The sequence below is a fragment of the Cynara cardunculus genome (genome assembly GCF_001531365.2).
Source record: "Cynara cardunculus var. scolymus isolate 2C chromosome LG 1, CcrdV1, whole genome shotgun sequence".
Lineage (NCBI taxonomy): Eukaryota > Viridiplantae > Streptophyta > Magnoliopsida > Asterales > Asteraceae > Cynara > Cynara cardunculus.
Window position 1 is genome coordinate 23,894,194 of NC_037528.1, and position 17,038 is coordinate 23,911,231.

The 17,038-nt window shown below is 32.6% G+C and overlaps 1 protein-coding gene across 1 annotated transcript; it reads right to left on the reverse strand.

The window, feature by feature from the left end:
* Positions 1-129: 129 nt before the first annotated feature.
* Positions 130-7,143, reverse strand: LOC112514681 (mitochondrial dicarboxylate/tricarboxylate transporter DTC). The gene is made up of 6 exons (XM_025121279.1): positions 6,930-7,143; positions 6,181-6,264; positions 5,258-5,319; positions 3,343-3,704; positions 1,616-1,830; positions 130-445 (listed from the first exon to the last, which is right to left on the reverse strand). The coding sequence occupies exons 1-6, from the start codon at positions 7,047-7,049 to the stop codon at positions 389-391; spliced, it is 900 nt and encodes a 299-aa protein (XP_024977047.1). The 5' UTR covers positions 7,050-7,143; the 3' UTR covers positions 130-388.
* Positions 7,144-17,038: the final 9,895 nt, after the last annotated feature.

Here is a 17,038-nt window from a genome sequence, read left to right on the forward strand (position 1 = left end):
AAAAAAAAAAACCTATATCTCCACTCATTATAATTGAATATTGAATAGATGTACGGTCCTTTTTGTATTAGCCAATGTGACTCACGACCATAACGACACAGATGTATGAATCCTAAACTACATTCCAAATGAATCAAGGGCGATCTGAAGTACATGGATTTATTTGCTCAAATAACATTCTGAATCAAGACTCCAGGTCCAGGAGCTAGATTCTAGCAGTGTGCAGGAGAAAGTAAACAAACAAAAATCTGTGAAATTAATCCTACCCTAAAGTTGTGATCATAAAGGCAGTAGTACATTAATGTATAATGATTTGAAAAATAGAAATCTCAGAATTAATAAGTTTACTTGGAGATGCCAAGTGACAAAAACCTGCAGCAAGCAACTCCTATAATCCAGCCTTCTTCTCTAGTTTTTGAATTTGATTGAGGAAGATCCACGTCATCTGCGTAACCAAAAATAAACATATCATTAATGCGTGTAATATGAATGACAACACTTCCTTTGTCAAACAAGGCGACTTCTGAGGTCAAACCTGATACGGGTTTACAAGTTCAAGTTTCATTATTTTATACACAGATGGGACTCACCAAATTTCATTTCCTCTCACACCATATAAAGGAGACATACAAACTCAAAATGTCAAGTGATTGAAACAACAGGATCTTGATTCAGAAAGACGGTAGAATCTTAATACCAACAGTATTCTTTTTCTAGTAAGTTCAACGGTCATGGCAGATGTATGTTATAGGGTGAGTGGTCATAGAATCACCATAAAGAAGAAATCAGATAGAAATCATTTTAAAAGAGTCATTTTAATTGGCATTATAACTTCTAAATTCTCATGCCAATGTAGTTAAGTTATCTTTCTCTCCTTTCCCCTTCTATTACTCTTTTCATATCTAAACCATCTAGCCATTTGATAAAGTACAAAAAAAATCCCTAAGACATACCCTATCTTTTTTTGCACAAATCATTTCATTATCTAACCTTTGTTAAGTGAAGGAAATTTGGTAAATTCTATACTTATATCAAAATATGTTCCTCATAAATATTATTATTCTATACTAATAATTTGAGAATTGAGATTACCAATTTGCCATTCACTTAACAAGCTTAGATAACGATCAAAGATGATTCTTGTGCAAAAATTACAAAGTTTAGGCATTAATTTCAATTTTTTGTCAACAAACCTATCCATGATGCCTCAGGGACGTTTTTGGTACTTTACCAATTTGTCATTCACTTGAAAGAGCTCAGTTAATGGTCAAAGATTATTTTTAAGCAGAGCTCAAGCATTAATTTGTAATCTTTTGCCAATGGATATATCCAATTAAAGCATATCTCAGGGATGCTTTTGATACTTAACTATTTATTGTTTTGTTGATGTTTTTTTCTTTGTTCAAATTTTGTGTTGTTTCTTTCTAATAATTTAAATATACGCATAGTAAAGGGCCATCACCCTAATTTTCCTAGATCTGCCACTGTATTTTTCAAATGGGAAGTTGAAAATCAGTTTGACCTAAAAATTCACTTTCACCTCATTAAGAAAAATCGTGTTTGTTTATTGTGTGTGTGAGTATGCAAGCAAACATGTAAGGGAGAGAGAGAATACCATGACATGAGGAGCAATCCTAACGCAATAAACAGGAAACCCTGTGTAGAATTTGAAAGGTCCTCCTTCCTTGAGGGTTTTCATAGCACAATCTAGAGATCCTGTGTAAGGGTATTTCCCCTCCGCATTAGGCTGCATCTTCTGAATTTGGGTTTTGACATAATCAAAAGGCAAACTGCAGGCTGCAGCGAAGAACCCTGATACCGAACTAGCACCTGCAAAAGGGAAAAGAAACAAACAGAAAATTGATAATTAGATCTAGAATCAAATAAATACTCCAAATACAGAGATAAATAGCGGTAGCTACTATGTTATTACAATTCAGTTCACAGTTTTATGTAGTTCCATAGGACCAAAGAATTAAGTTTTATGAAATTTGGAAACTGGCAACCGAGACCTTGGAGTGCAGCTATCTCAGTTCTAGTAGTAATTTTGAACCTGACATCATACAAATGTCATCAAATTTAAGGTTCTTCAAGTACAAACAACAAATTTATTTCAAATTTAAGCTAGTGAAATCATTACTGTCTGTGAGAAATTGAGTTTGTATTCAAAAGGTTCCAAGTGAGATACAAAAAGTAATTCCTTTCAATTACTACTTGTGTATTTGAGATAGTTACATATTTATGGTTTATTTTAACTTTATATTGCATAAAAAAAAGTACATTATATAAAAAAAGAAATCTAAAAAATAAAAAAAAAATTATCATTTTTATAGACCTATATGTGTTTTTGTCCTCTTACTCGTAAGCCCCCTTGGGCTACAACCTCAAACACAATAAAAGATTGACAAACTCTCACGACAAACCCGGAAAGGTCAGTCACTTAATTCCATCCTTTACGCCAACAAAATGAGGATTGTTTATTTCTTAAAATGAATTAGAAGTAACATTTGAAAACGTAAAATATATTATTTGTCTTCAACTTATTTAAGATGTTGATCAAAAATATTTATTTTATTCGTGTAGGCATTTAGCTAATACATTTGCCCCTGTTTAAGTGTCATATGTATAAGTTAAAACAGTTTTACAGACTTGGTTTAATAGATCGTCATTTTGGACCAAATGTATGGGTTGGTTTAGGTTTGAATGCCAAAAGTTCAAAACTAAAAGTCATATTACTAAATCTATCCAACGACATAGTCGAGGGACAATTTTGTAATATACTGTTTGTTTTATTTCACAGGGATCTAGAATTAAGTGATTAAATTGATTGTACACAGTTTTAATAGAGAACTTGTGTGGACAAGATTTAAGTGTCAGCAGATTAGTGTATGTGGTGCAAGTTCAATTCCAAATGAACTATTCCAAGGATTTAGAATAAACATTACCGTGCTAGTAAAGTTCTCATATATATATATATATATATATATATATACATATACATATATATATATACATATATATATATATAGAGAGAGAGAGAGGAGAGGTCAAAATAAGATTACACAAGAATAGCTAAATCACATGTGATTTTACACTGAAGTTACATGTGATTATAGAACACGGTCAACACAAAGGCGTGCAGGCGAGTTGATCTGCGACCTAGGTCGAGGCCAAAGTCATGCCTTAATCACATGTGATTTCGCCGTTCTCTTATTTTGACCATGTTCCCATTTGAACCGAACTATATATATATATATAATTTAGGGACACACTAGTACACTTTTCCTGCACACCAGAAATGAAGAAAAATAATATTTGGTATTTCAAATAGTTTCAACTTACCTAGAATCGTAGCACCCTCACCAAAACCCAGATTATCCTTGAAAAACTCCACACTTTGATCATAAGAGGCAAGCATGCCCATGTTTAATGCCATTGCCCTTACAACAGTTGGACCAGCACCTTTCCAGAGAGCCAACACTCCTTCATCTGCAGTTATCCTATATAAAGCATGGAATGCATTTGTGTAATTACGACGCTGGGCAAGGGGTAGGGTGGCGTCAGCCTGCATACGAATTAGTGCCAAATCAGCTGGGCTCCCTACACATGCTCCAATCGCTCCAGCTGTCAGCCCACACAAAGCTTTCTGATATAAAGGAAGAGGCTTTCCATCATTGGCCTCAAGTGCCTTGTTCGTCAAAATCCTATCAAGTTATTAAAAACAGGTTAACAAGGGATACATATATAATCCATCATTCAGTTTTGACTATATGTGCAATGATGGACCAAACACTCATCTGGCACAACAGTCGATTTCTTCATTGCATCAGCCCTCATTGGCTCATTCTATTCTAAATATTATGAACCTTTTATGTATGTGAATGTTGATGTCACTTACATCAACATGTGATTTGTAAAAATCCGTTTATATCAACATTTTTTGTGGTAATAAAATGAAGCAATGGTACACTCAAGTCAAGACCACGCTACCAAAGGGCCTTTGGCCTAGCGGTATGTGAGTCTTTGGCCTCCTAGGAGGTCAAGGGTTCAAACCTCACCAAACGTAATTAAAAACTAATGAGAATATAAATATAGAATATTAGTTAATAAATTTTAAAAAAATAAAGAAATATAATAATATAATATAATATACTTATAGTAAAAACATATAAAAATTGCTAAAAAACAAAATTAAACAAATACAATACTTATTAAATATAAAAATATATATTATATTATATTATATATCTATAATAAAAGCATGTAAAAGACTAATCAAAAAATCAAAAGACACAAAAATACAAATACAAAAGTTATTAATTATATATAATAATATATTTTATATATTTATAGTAAAAATATATGAAAGATATCAGAAAAAATAAAAAAAATAGAACAGTTATTAACTAAATATAATAATATATTATACGTCTAATAGTAAAAATATAAACAAGAGTAATTAACACTAATCAGAATATTAAGAGAGGGGCTAGGAGATAGAAAGAAGTGCCGTATTTCTTTGACTCATTTTTAGGGTTTTATTCTTTTATTAATGAAAAATTCCATGAACTCAGTCGGACGCTCTCCAACCCCCACCCTTCAACGCCTTTGTCCATGTCTCAATCAACTGATGCGTACGATTCAAACAGCCCTTAAGAGGCGGCACCGCATATACGTTTTCTGGACACCTCGCTTTGAGGCGTGCTTCAAGGCGTACGCCTCCAACGTCTTTAAAACCATGTATATATTCACATACATACCAAAAGAACATCTTTACAAAAATTAGTCTGTATAAGGTACATGTAGCAGTTGATGAAGATAAAGCAGAATAGCAGAAGCCAATGACATTGAAAACCAATAAAACAGCAACATCCATTTTTTTCATCAGGGTGAATTCTAAGGTTCCTTATTCCAGTTGTAAAGTAGAAGAAGAGGTGCGAAGGCCCAAGAATACGCTCATTCGCCCTATGTTAGCCAGTTTCAACTCTGGACTAGCAGGTTCGTGAGACTGTTGCTGAAAACTTTGGCTTTGTGCTAGGACACGGTATGAAGAGATGGCTCGACAGACTTTTTGGGTGCTAAGATCCAAAGTCAAGCCCTGAGGCTGTGTCTCGATCTCCTATGTGCAAAATCTAAGGGACTTGTTCCTATGAGGATTTGAACGGGATCTTATATGATGTATACAAAAGCTAAATTCAAATAGACGTAGCATCTAAATATCCTCCAATAAACATTCATTTATCAAATAATTACTCACCTGAATGTACCAAGTCTGGCAGTTGTATATGTTGCTTGCCTTAGCAACCCAGCAGACAGGCCCTGCTCCAACAACACCATGGTTAGAAAATTTCATATGCATGATGAGTGAATGCAAGAAGAATGCACTTGACAAAGAAATACATGGATCAGGAAGATCCTGACATGAGATTTACCAGATCCATTTTAACACTTTGGAAAGGGATGTTACCGGATGATGCATCTAAATCAAGTGATGGTGCTTTTGTGTAGGATACTTGGTGTATGGATGCCATATGGATTACTATTCAAAATTAAGAATTATGTGCTTATGTTATCTCCACTGAGGACTGATTCCGCTCAATATTTTCTAATTGTTGTGAATGTCGATTTGTTGTTTATAATGAATGGGTTTCTGTTATGATTATCTACAATTTAAAGTGATTTATATACAATTATATGCTTTGATTTGTTACATTTATAAAACATGTGAAATAACATACTATCTACTTTGTTGAGAACATGAGTAGATATTTGAACATGTGGCTTGCTTATGTTGTATTGAATCAGCTATCCAATTGTGTGATGAAGATAGGTGATACAATATAAGCAATCCACATGTTCAGATATCTACACATGCTTTAAACAAAGTAAATAGTGTGTTATTCGTTATTAAGTCATGTTATGTCACAACATCCTTTACAAATGTAACAAATCCAAGCATTATGTATATAAACCACATTAAAATTGTAGAACATCATAACATAAACTCATTCACTATAAACAACTAATCAACTTTCACAATGATCAAAATATCAAGAGGAATCAGTCCTCGGTTAAGATCACATAAGCACATAGACACATTTATAATTACATATAGAATATGCCATTACATTTTACCATTGATTATTCCAGAACTGATGAACTATAGTAGGATGGACAAACCTTGTAAAAAGCACCAACACCATCATTCTTTAGCATATTCTTTGTCACCGATACAGCAGATCCTTGACCCAGTTGGATTCTCACCTATCAACGAATCACAACAACTTGGCACCATAAATTAAAAGTACAATACGGTTCAAATTTGAGAACAACTTGCAAGTTACAACTCAAGAATTAACAGATTAACGAGCATTGATAATTGTGTGCCATATAGCTTTGACATGAATAGATTTGGTTCAAGCATGAGATTCAAAGCAGGTCAAAACTAAAACAAATCACTAAGACACAATCAACCAATTTTCACTTTAGAAAACAAGAAAGTTGGCACAAACGACTTCGAGTGTAAAACTTAAGTAGTTTAAAATGCCGATCCAGATCAAATTTGAAGCAGCAAACCACAAAAAAGTTAATTCAAATGTCAAATCAAGCAAAAACCCTACATAGTTCAATAGCATCCAATCTAAAACGCTTTTGAGGTCTTAAAACAACAAATCCACCAGTTTGAAGTACTAAAACCATCATTTTCTTCGCTCACAAATCCAATTCAAAAAAGAAACAAGATCTGGGATCAACAAGCTTCGGTCATTACAAAGCTAAGCAGATGCATTTCTCAACCAGTCTTCAAGTAAAAAACACAAGATCTAAAACCCCTAAATTAGTGTCATTGGAACGCAAACAGACGCAATTTTCGACAATTACAAGACAAGAAAAACCAGTAGAAAAGATTCAATCTAATCGAATTCATGTACCTTAATCATATCGATGGGCTGGATGACGCAGGTAGCAAGCATACCAGAGGCTCCACCATTGACGAAGGGCTTAACGGTGGGCCATACGCCGCCGATAGGCTTTGGTTTCTCCTCTCCCATTTAGAGAAAATTTGGCGAAAATGGTTAAGGGGAGAGAGAGGCGAAATCAAATGCAAGAGAAGGGTTTCAGATGCAGGGCAGCGGGTGGGTAGAGACACAAACCAAATATTTATACAACACAATTAATTGTTTATTTATTCATGGATATAAATATTCGTGACAACTCTTGCATATATGTCCATCGTTTTTCATGAAATTACCAAAATGACACCATATTCTATTGACCATAATACCCTTCATTGCTTTTCCCTTAGACAATACACATCGTCAACCACAAATGTTGTGTCTGATTGGTTTGAGCTTGACTCCAAAGATCAAAAGTATCAGGAGGTTCCTGGTTCAAATCCAATGAGGAATAAAAATCTTCTTATGGCTACGGAGGTCCAAATATGGTGACTCCGGACCATCTGCTCCTGTAATTAGTCGGCTCGTATAGCGGGTTGGATATTCAGGTTAATCAAAAAAAAAAAAGATCGTCGAAAACTTTTTTATAGTTATCAAAGACAGACATATGAAGACTTCAGTAGGATTTTATACACTTGTTCAACTTTTTTTTACAAGTACAATTTTTTAAACGTGAAAAGTGGATAAGCACATCGACCAAAAACCGAAAATATTTCTTCAACTCAACCAAAAAACCGAAAAAGTCCCAAAATTACCCCAAAAAGAACTTCAAAAAATGTCCCAAAACTTTGGAATTTGGTTAAAACAAATCGAACGAGGACCTTAAAGGTGCATTCGTTCCACAAAAATCTTGAGTCTGATACTAGAGCAACTAATACAGTGCCTTGGGCGAAATAGGTGTTTGTATAGGAGAAGCACGGAAAGCTAACAAAAATAAATATTTTATGAGTTTATCTGTAACATGAGGATTTACGAAAAGAACTCTCAACAGTACACTAATTTGTAGACATATTGTTCTAAACAGATATAAATAACGACTAAAGTTGCAGTTTTTTTTGTATTATTAGTCTAAATTTTTAATTACAAAGTAATTCAATAATCCTTTTGTAATTCACTACTAAGGGGCCGTTTACCAAACCCTTACATGGGTAAGTGCTTACCAAGTAACATTACCTCATCGGATGAATATGGTAAGGACCAAAAATCTTACCCGGTAAGAGCGAGATAAAGACCAAGAGTCTTACCTGGTAAGTGAGGGCGACGACTCTTACCACGGTAAGCGCTTATCGAGTAAATTGTTGGATACGATGTCGTTTTGGTGGACTAAAGTCTTACTCGGTAAGTAAATAATAGTGTTAAATTTTACTGGTAAGCACTTACAGGGTAAGTGTTTGATAAACGTCCCCTAAGATTCCAAGACAATCATGATATTTAACAACAATCCTATTTGAACATATGAAGTGGGGGTTATTTGATAAACGGGGAGTTTTGCTATTCATTTGATGATACCAAATTACTGTACTGAAGCTTTGTAGATGACCATCTTTATAAGAGCAAATTGCAGAAAATAAATCTTAATAGGTTCTTGAGAATAGGTTTGACAATGAACTCGGAATTATCCCAAGGGAATAGTGAGAGTAAAAACTAGAATTTGTAAGGGGCCGTTTACTAAAGGTTTAGCCGGTACGTACTTACTGGGTAATTTTATTTATCGGATGAACATGACAATGGTAAAAAAATTTACCCAACAAAAGTAATGATAAAGATGAAGAGTCTTATTCGGTAAGTAAGGGTAACGACTCTTACCCGGTAAGCCCTTACTGGGTAAATTGTTGCATACGATACCATTTTGATGTACTAATATCTTATCCAGTAGAATAAATTACAGTGTTGACTCCTAATAGTAAACGCTTATCGGGTAAGCATTTAGGTAAACGACCCCTAAATCTTTTATTCATAGATACACCCTTAAACATGCACTATAACATGATTCAAAGTTAAGTGAGCTGAAACATAATTATTCCAACACTAAACATGTATAGAATCCAACTATTTATCCTACCACTGGAAGGTTTTTGAGTACAATATCGGATTGGGTTCACGTGAGACCAATGGTTTTTCGTGAGACCTGTAAGACAAATTTATGTTCATTGATCAACTTCATAAGTTAATGGTCTAATGGTCTAAAATTGCACGGTGGCAAATTTGTAATTATTGAGAAGTCTCGTAGCAATTTTGTGATTATGAATGTTGAGATTGTAGATCTAATCCAATGGTTGAGAATTGATCTTACGATTCTCACGAAAAAGCTTTGGTCTCATATGATCCCAAGTGATACAGTATCTAAATGAAAGATTTAGATACATCTCTTCTAATTCCAAAAAATTTCAAGAATCACCTTAATCGAAGTTATAATAGAATTTGTACGAATTTTATAAAATCAGTACGCTATTTTTGTCTAAAATCCACCCATTTCAAAGAATGGTTATTATGACATACTTAGAACCAAATTCATTTTCGCTTAATAAATTACCATTGGATTCGTCATTAATTTGTTGGGTCATGTTGTACCTTCTAAACGTATGTCCAAACTTTTTACAGAGTATTTTTTTTTAACTTTTAACTTTATTTTAAACCTAGACACAGAGAACTAGAGAAAGAGTCAAACTCGACCCTCAATTCTCACATTGAAAGCTCTCACTCTTAACCCTCAGTTCGATTAAGGTTCTTCTTATTAAAATTTTAAGTTCGTAACTACTCAAAACTTGTCTCTCGTCTTCAAAGTGCATGCGAAGTGGTGAATCTGTAGTAGATTGTTGGGATTCGAGAGTTTGATGATTGTTAGGACTCGGAGAATTTTAATGTTAAAAGATAGAGCTTAATTCTTAATGTGTTGTATTTGTATGGAGTATAACTATGAAACTTTGTTTTTCATTTTCTGCACGCCTCAATTTTTTTAGTACTATATCGCAAAAATCACATCGTATTTATTTTACAGTTTAAAACATGTATGTTTTAGTTAGTGGTTTCGGAAAATGCTCAAACCATATATGCAATTTGGATTGCAGGTTTATAGCCAACTAGTAATCCAAACCGAACCACACTTCATTTAAGTTGTGGTTTGGAGCATGCATAATTTGGTTCGTATTTTGGGAAAATTCTCATACTTTGCCTCTACAGTTTAGCTCTAAACCATATTGCACCGCATTTATTTTGCGATTTAAAGCATGTACGATTTGATTTGTCGTTTGAGAAAATAACCAAAAGCACATATCTTATTTGTTTTGAAGGTTTAAACTCTAAACTACACCACACAATTTTATGGGAAAATAACAACTTTGAGACATTCATATTTTATGCCCATCATTATGGAAGTGGTCCTCCGAAAATCCTATTTCAGCTACTCTCAAGTGGATTACCAATTATGCCCTCGACCACAAACCCTTTTGAATTCCATGTCACTTGTTGTTGATTTTAAGTCGTTTGTAGACCTTGCAACCGTTTTTTTGGTACTCGTATTTCTTTTTTGTTCGATATGTTGTATCTTTCAAAATGATTGAGGCTTATCTAAGAAAAATGTTGAAATTGAAATAGTCAATCGATTTGAAAAATTGGTCAATCATATTTCATCAGTCATTTTTTTTTTTTTGTAAGGGTGTCCGGGCCAAAGCCCGACTAATCCCCGGCAAATTTGGAGGCTAAACATGGCCCCACTTAAATGTCGCCAACACTCCCCTCCCAGGGCTTGAACTCGGGTTCATGACTATGTCATGCCCAAGCCTTTACCACTAGGCTGGAAGGTCTTTGACTTCATCAGTCATTTTCTATGACTAGGATGACATAATATTAAATCATTTGAGTTATGGCGTACTGGCTAAACCTCAGGAGCGGGAATGTAGTGCAAAATCTCATCTACCGCGCGCATATTCAATTTCAGGCGCTGCTAAAACCCTTGTGGCGATGGAGGCAGTGGCGGACACAAGATTTTTACTGAGCAGTGTACTTTTAAGATAGATCAAACACCTGTAAAGTCATCCGATGTATTTTTAGACGAATTCCACCATTTCAAGGGATTTTTAAAGTTTTTTGGTTGATTTCGATAGACTTTTTTCATTTTTTTGGTTCATTTAAAGGTACTTTTTCGGTTTTTGGTTTGATGTTTGTTATCTTTTCTAAAATCTCAGAGCACTTCTCGAATTTCATACCTTAAAGAAAATCTTAATTGCTAAAATAAGTTGTGCATGTGCATAGGATCCCCGCTCGGACATACATAGGTCCGCCCTTGCATTGAGGTTCACCTTTGACGACTCCAAGTCATTCATGGTCGCCTAAGAGATTAGTCAGTGTGCGTAAGCAAACACGGAAACCCATAGTTACCCAAAAAAAATAACGTAATATTAAATGTTTAAACAAAGAGGACCACCGTTATACCAAGGGTGGTCCTCTTTGTTTTTCTTTGTCTTTGTTCTACCCTTCGGGCAGTTATCATTGCGGTCTCTCTTCTTTTTCTGTTTTGATCTAGTCTATGTCTTGCAGCTTAGACATTTCACTGTTTCAGTGTTTTCCCTCATTTATCATAAAAGTAACGCCTTTTTAAAAAAAAACTACACAATTAACTTATTTAATTATTGATCTTGAAATATTTTTTAAACATCTTATAAATTTTCTTATGAGATTAAAAGCGAACTATTTAACCTATCAAATTAGACCCTTTTTTTAATTATCAATGAGTTTTTTTAATAATTTATTGGTTAAATTAATGTTGCACGTATAACACATTTGACACGTTTTGTGTTTTTATTGTTTTCAACATGGTAATTCTCTAGTGAATCTATTTTATGATATTTTCTATTATGGGGGGTTTTTATTTAAAAATGATTTCTACTTATTATAATAGAAAAAATTCAAAAAAAACCCAACAAATTTTTTCATTTTGAATGGTTTAATTCTTAATTAATTTTTTGGAGTGAAAAACTATCAAACTTTCTTATTTTGAATAATTAAGGCTCTAAACTATTTTTTTAAATGAAGAAATTATTAAATTTTCATATTTTAAATGATTAAGTCCATGATTTTTTTAAATAAATAAACTTTCAAACTTTTACTAGCCGGTTAATGTAACATTTTTGGGTTAAAAGAATGTAGGTAACCAACTTTTAAAAGTCCGATGATTTGTTTATTAAATAAATCAGAAATTTAATCAATTAAAAAAGAGAAAGTTTAATATTTTTTCATTCAAAAAAATAGTTTAATGGTTTTTTCATTTGAAAAAATAATTAAGGGACTTAATCATTCAAAATGAGAAATTTTAATGGTTTTTTCATTCAAAAAAATTATTTAGAAACTAAACCATTCAAAATAAAAAAGTTTGTTAGATTTTTTCTAAACTTTTATAATTCCTTTTTTTTCATGTAAACGTCCAAATATAATAATATGTGTTTTTGCTTAAAAAAAATTATATTAAAGAAAAACAATTATTTCGAGTTTTTACCATATATGCTTAGGATTGTTATAATTTTACTAGAAGGATATTCGCATAATGTAACGAGATACATATCGATTTTAATGTTTCGTTTTATTTCTTTTCTTGTCTCAATCGATGTTATAATATAGTTTTATATGGTGAGAACACGATAATGTTTTTATTTTTGAATAAAATATAAATCTGAAGATATCATAAAAAATTGAAAAAAAAAATATTGATATTAGTATCAAACTAACTATTTAAAATTTCTCTTTTTTCTGTGTATTTCCTTAATTCATTTTTTATTATTTTTGGTTTAATAATACATCATTTTATAAAGATAATAATTAAGTATTCTGTTAGAACTCAATGATTATCTTAATTATATTTTAGAATTTTTATATTYAAAATGAGATGTTTATCTTGTATTTGATTATGTTTATCTGAAGTTAGTTACACGAATTCAGATATGGAGCTTTAGTAAGTTGTACTTACGCACAATCTACTTGTAATCTTGAGTTTTAAGTAATATGCATCAATATACAGTACTTCATGCATAAAAATGGTTTTTAATAGTTTTTGTCAAATGATTTATAATATAGTATAGATATAATTTTATAGGTGAGAATTTGAATAAAATGGCAATTTGAATAACATTTTTGAATAATAACAATAGTTATATTATATCTGATTTTCCATTTTCGATGGTAAAAATATTAATAGATAATAACAATTTGAATTGAAACCATATATATATATATACAACCTTTTACTTTTGATTGATTTCAAAAAAAAAAATTGGTTTTTTTATTGATTTCAAAGGACTTTTTGGTTTTTTTGATTGATTTCTAGTGTTGTGGGATCCCTTGTAAAAATTTACCGGAGATAGAAGGTAAACGTTGTAAAAATTTTGTTTTAAACTTTATTTAATGGGTGCCATCCCCCCTACTTACATGGTAAGTCCGTCCCCGCATATGATACACATACTTATCATATATGATTAAGTACATTTTGTATTGACAACATATGGGCATTTAATCATATATGATTAAACACACCCAAAGAAATATAATCATATATGAAATTAAAACTTCTCGCAAATTGATTAACCTCTCGCGTAATCCTTCTTCTCTCTCTCTCTCTCTCTCTCTCTATATATATATATATATATATAGAGGCTTAATTAAATGAGAACTAATTAGTTTGTGGTAACTGTGAGAACCAATATTAACCACAAATCAATAGATAAATTAGGAAATTTATAATTTTGGCAATTTTGAATTAAAATTTAATGCAATGATATTTTTGGTATTTTACAACTTTCCTCCCTCCTCTCTTCTCTCTCCGGCCACCGTCCTCCGGCCACCGTCCGCCGGCCACCGTCCTCCAGTGATACTACAATGGTATCACAATGCATCATATATGTGCTTGGGTATCACATTGATGTCGTTTGTGTAGTCGATCGAAGATGTAACACTGTGGTATCACTATGCATCTTATATATGATTAGGTATCACAATGTATCTTTTGTTTAACAGAGTCAATATTTTTAGGTATCACAGTGGTATCATAGTGGTATCACCGGAGGACGGTGGCCGGAGAACGGTGGCCGGAGAAAGAAGAGAGGAGAGTTTTAAAATACCAAAAATATCCTTGCATTAAGATTTTAATTTAAAATTACCAAATTTATAAATTTCCTAATTTATCTATTGATTTGTGGTTAATATTGGTTCTCACAGTTACCACAAACAACTCAGTTCTCCCTTGAATAGGTTAAAAAAATGTTAAAAAAAAGTTGGAACGTGAGCAAGGATCTATTTGTTATCGACTTAAGAGGCTTAATGGTATGTATAGCTTATTTGGAAAGCTTATAAAAATGTTTGGTTGTGGGAGGAGTATATACAACTTCTCTTTGCTAAAACAACACACATAAACCCTAACGCAACCTTCTCTTAAGGTCAGGGTTAAATCTCACCAAATGTGATGAGTGTGTACAAGTTTAATTTGTCGTATATAAATATTATATAATTAAAATAACATAAATAAAACTTAAGCTTAACTTCACTGCCAAATACAAGTTAGGCCTTTGAGGTTGATCCCTATGGATCGCCATTTCTAAATCTCTTAAGATGCGTTTGGTACACAAAATATAACAAAACATGGATTATTGTTTCATGTTTGGCAGGATTTTTATATGGAACAGACATAAACAAAATGAAACAGACACGTTCCATCTCCACCACATAGAACAAGGTGTAATGAACCTATATCCAAATACACCTCCAAATGATGAACAACTGTTCTATCATGTCCTATCTTGTTTGGATACCAAACGCATCCTTAAGGGCCATTTAGATTTTTGTGGGATTAGTCGAGGTTTGAGCCAACTCACAGTTTCTATACTATATTATAAAATATTTGACAAAAACTCTTAAAAACAATTTTTTATTCATGAAGTAATGCATATTACTTAAAATTCAAGATTACAAGTAAACTATGCATAAGTACAACTTATTAAAGCTTCATGTTTGAATTCGTGTAACTAACTGCGGATAAATATAATCAAATAGAAGATAAACATTTCATTTTAAAATATAAAAAATATATAATATAATTAGGATAATCAACGAGTTCTAACAAAATAATTTATTATCTATACTACATTATTAAACAAATTTAGCAAAATAATTTATTATCTAAACCTTTACCTTTACCTTTATAGGCTTTACTTTTACTTTTCAACCATTTCCCTTTACCCGGCTACCCTCCCCAAGACGCTGCTTCCATCGCTCCCCTCCCCCAAGACTACGTTTCAGACAAGTCGTCCCTCCCAATACGACGATTCAGGCATTTCTCTCACTCCCCAAGATGACGATTCCCTTTAAAGCGAGTTTCCATCATTCAATCGTTCAATCGTCCCTCCCATCTTCCATCGTTCAATCCATCTCCATACGACGATTCAGGCATTTCTTTCAATCTTCCATCGTTCAATCCATCTCCATCTCCAGGTAATTATTTGGTTTGTTTTTAACATTCAAAATTTTCACATACCCATTAGGGTTTTTGAGTGTGAATTCCAAATCAAACATTATGATTTGGGAGGAAATGTTAACATTTTTGGTGATATTTGTTGTATGATAAAGTATAGTAAAAGTAAATGATGAATCCCATACACCCTACTTTCACTTGTTGGGTCTTCATTGAATTGGATTTGGGTTGAAATGCTTGGCTCAACAGCTGGTACTTGCTCATGAACAAACACCATAATAGAGGGGATTCTTTGGATTCTAACACTTCTTGCCCTTTTGGAAGACCATTTTCTCTATATCTGTTTGTTGCCATGGCTACTATCAACATCCTTCTTGATTTACTTGATATCTTCCTTTTTCGTAAGTAAGAATATATTGACTGATGGAGAACCCCCTCGAGCTCTAAAATAAAGAACTCAAGACACTCCCCGAGCTCTAAAATAAAGAAACTAACCTTAAAATAAAGAAAATGAATAACCTTAGCACTTGAAGAGGCAGCAGATCCTCCACCCAATGTCTGTTGAGCTTGAGCAAGTCCTCCATGTTTGTGCAACTCAGGTGCCTGCCTGCAAGATTGAATTTTAATGTAAAAGATTCAGCAAAATTTGTCAAGCAAATTTAAGTTACATGATGATTATCATGGGATTCCTTGCCAAATCTTTTAATAAACTGAATCCACATATGCCATCATCAAACAATCTGAGTGGGACTCACAACCAAAATAGGCCTTGTGAACCTGATTATCATGAATTATGCAGATTTCAGATTTTGAGAAACAAAGCTTCATTCTTGTTGAAGGTTTTTATACTTGCTCTTGTATACAGCTTTGCTTGTAGATTCTTGATGCTTAAGAATGACTTTGGGAGTGTTTTTGTTGAACGCATGTCATATGATATATCCAGATAATCATCATTCGCTTCACTCACTCCTAATCGCCATCTATGATTAGTATTATTTTTTTCTCGAGACTTTATTGATTTAATGCTTATTGATACACATATCTAATTTCGATTCTAGACTTATTGATGCACAAAACAGAGCATTGATTCATATACATTGATTGATTCCTTTCAAAGGGATTTAACGATGCAAGTTTTTCTCGAATCTTCAACACACTATTTAACACTTAGAATTTGAATCCGTTTTTAATCTAAGTTCTATTCTGTATTATCTCCCAACTCTTGAACTTTTTGATCTTTGATGTATAAGGCTTCTATGTTCATGTACATGATATTGTGGTTTTGTATGACCGTTTTATGTTGTTAATAGAGATGGGTTTATGGGACACTTGTAGGAATTTGATTTTTGATATATTTTTGGGTTATCTTTCTCTGTTATTGAGACTATACCTCTTTTAATCATGCATATATATATATATATATATATATATATATATAGGGATGTTAGTCTACACCATTTGCCATTCCTACACCCTATACAACCCTCATCTCAACCATTCAATTTTTAATCAATTAATTGTTTCCTAATATAAAATATTAATCATAATTAATAAACTCTATTCATATTCCATAAATATTCAAATCATAATAAATGAACTCCAATTATTTCTATAAATATCTCAATTAATTGGG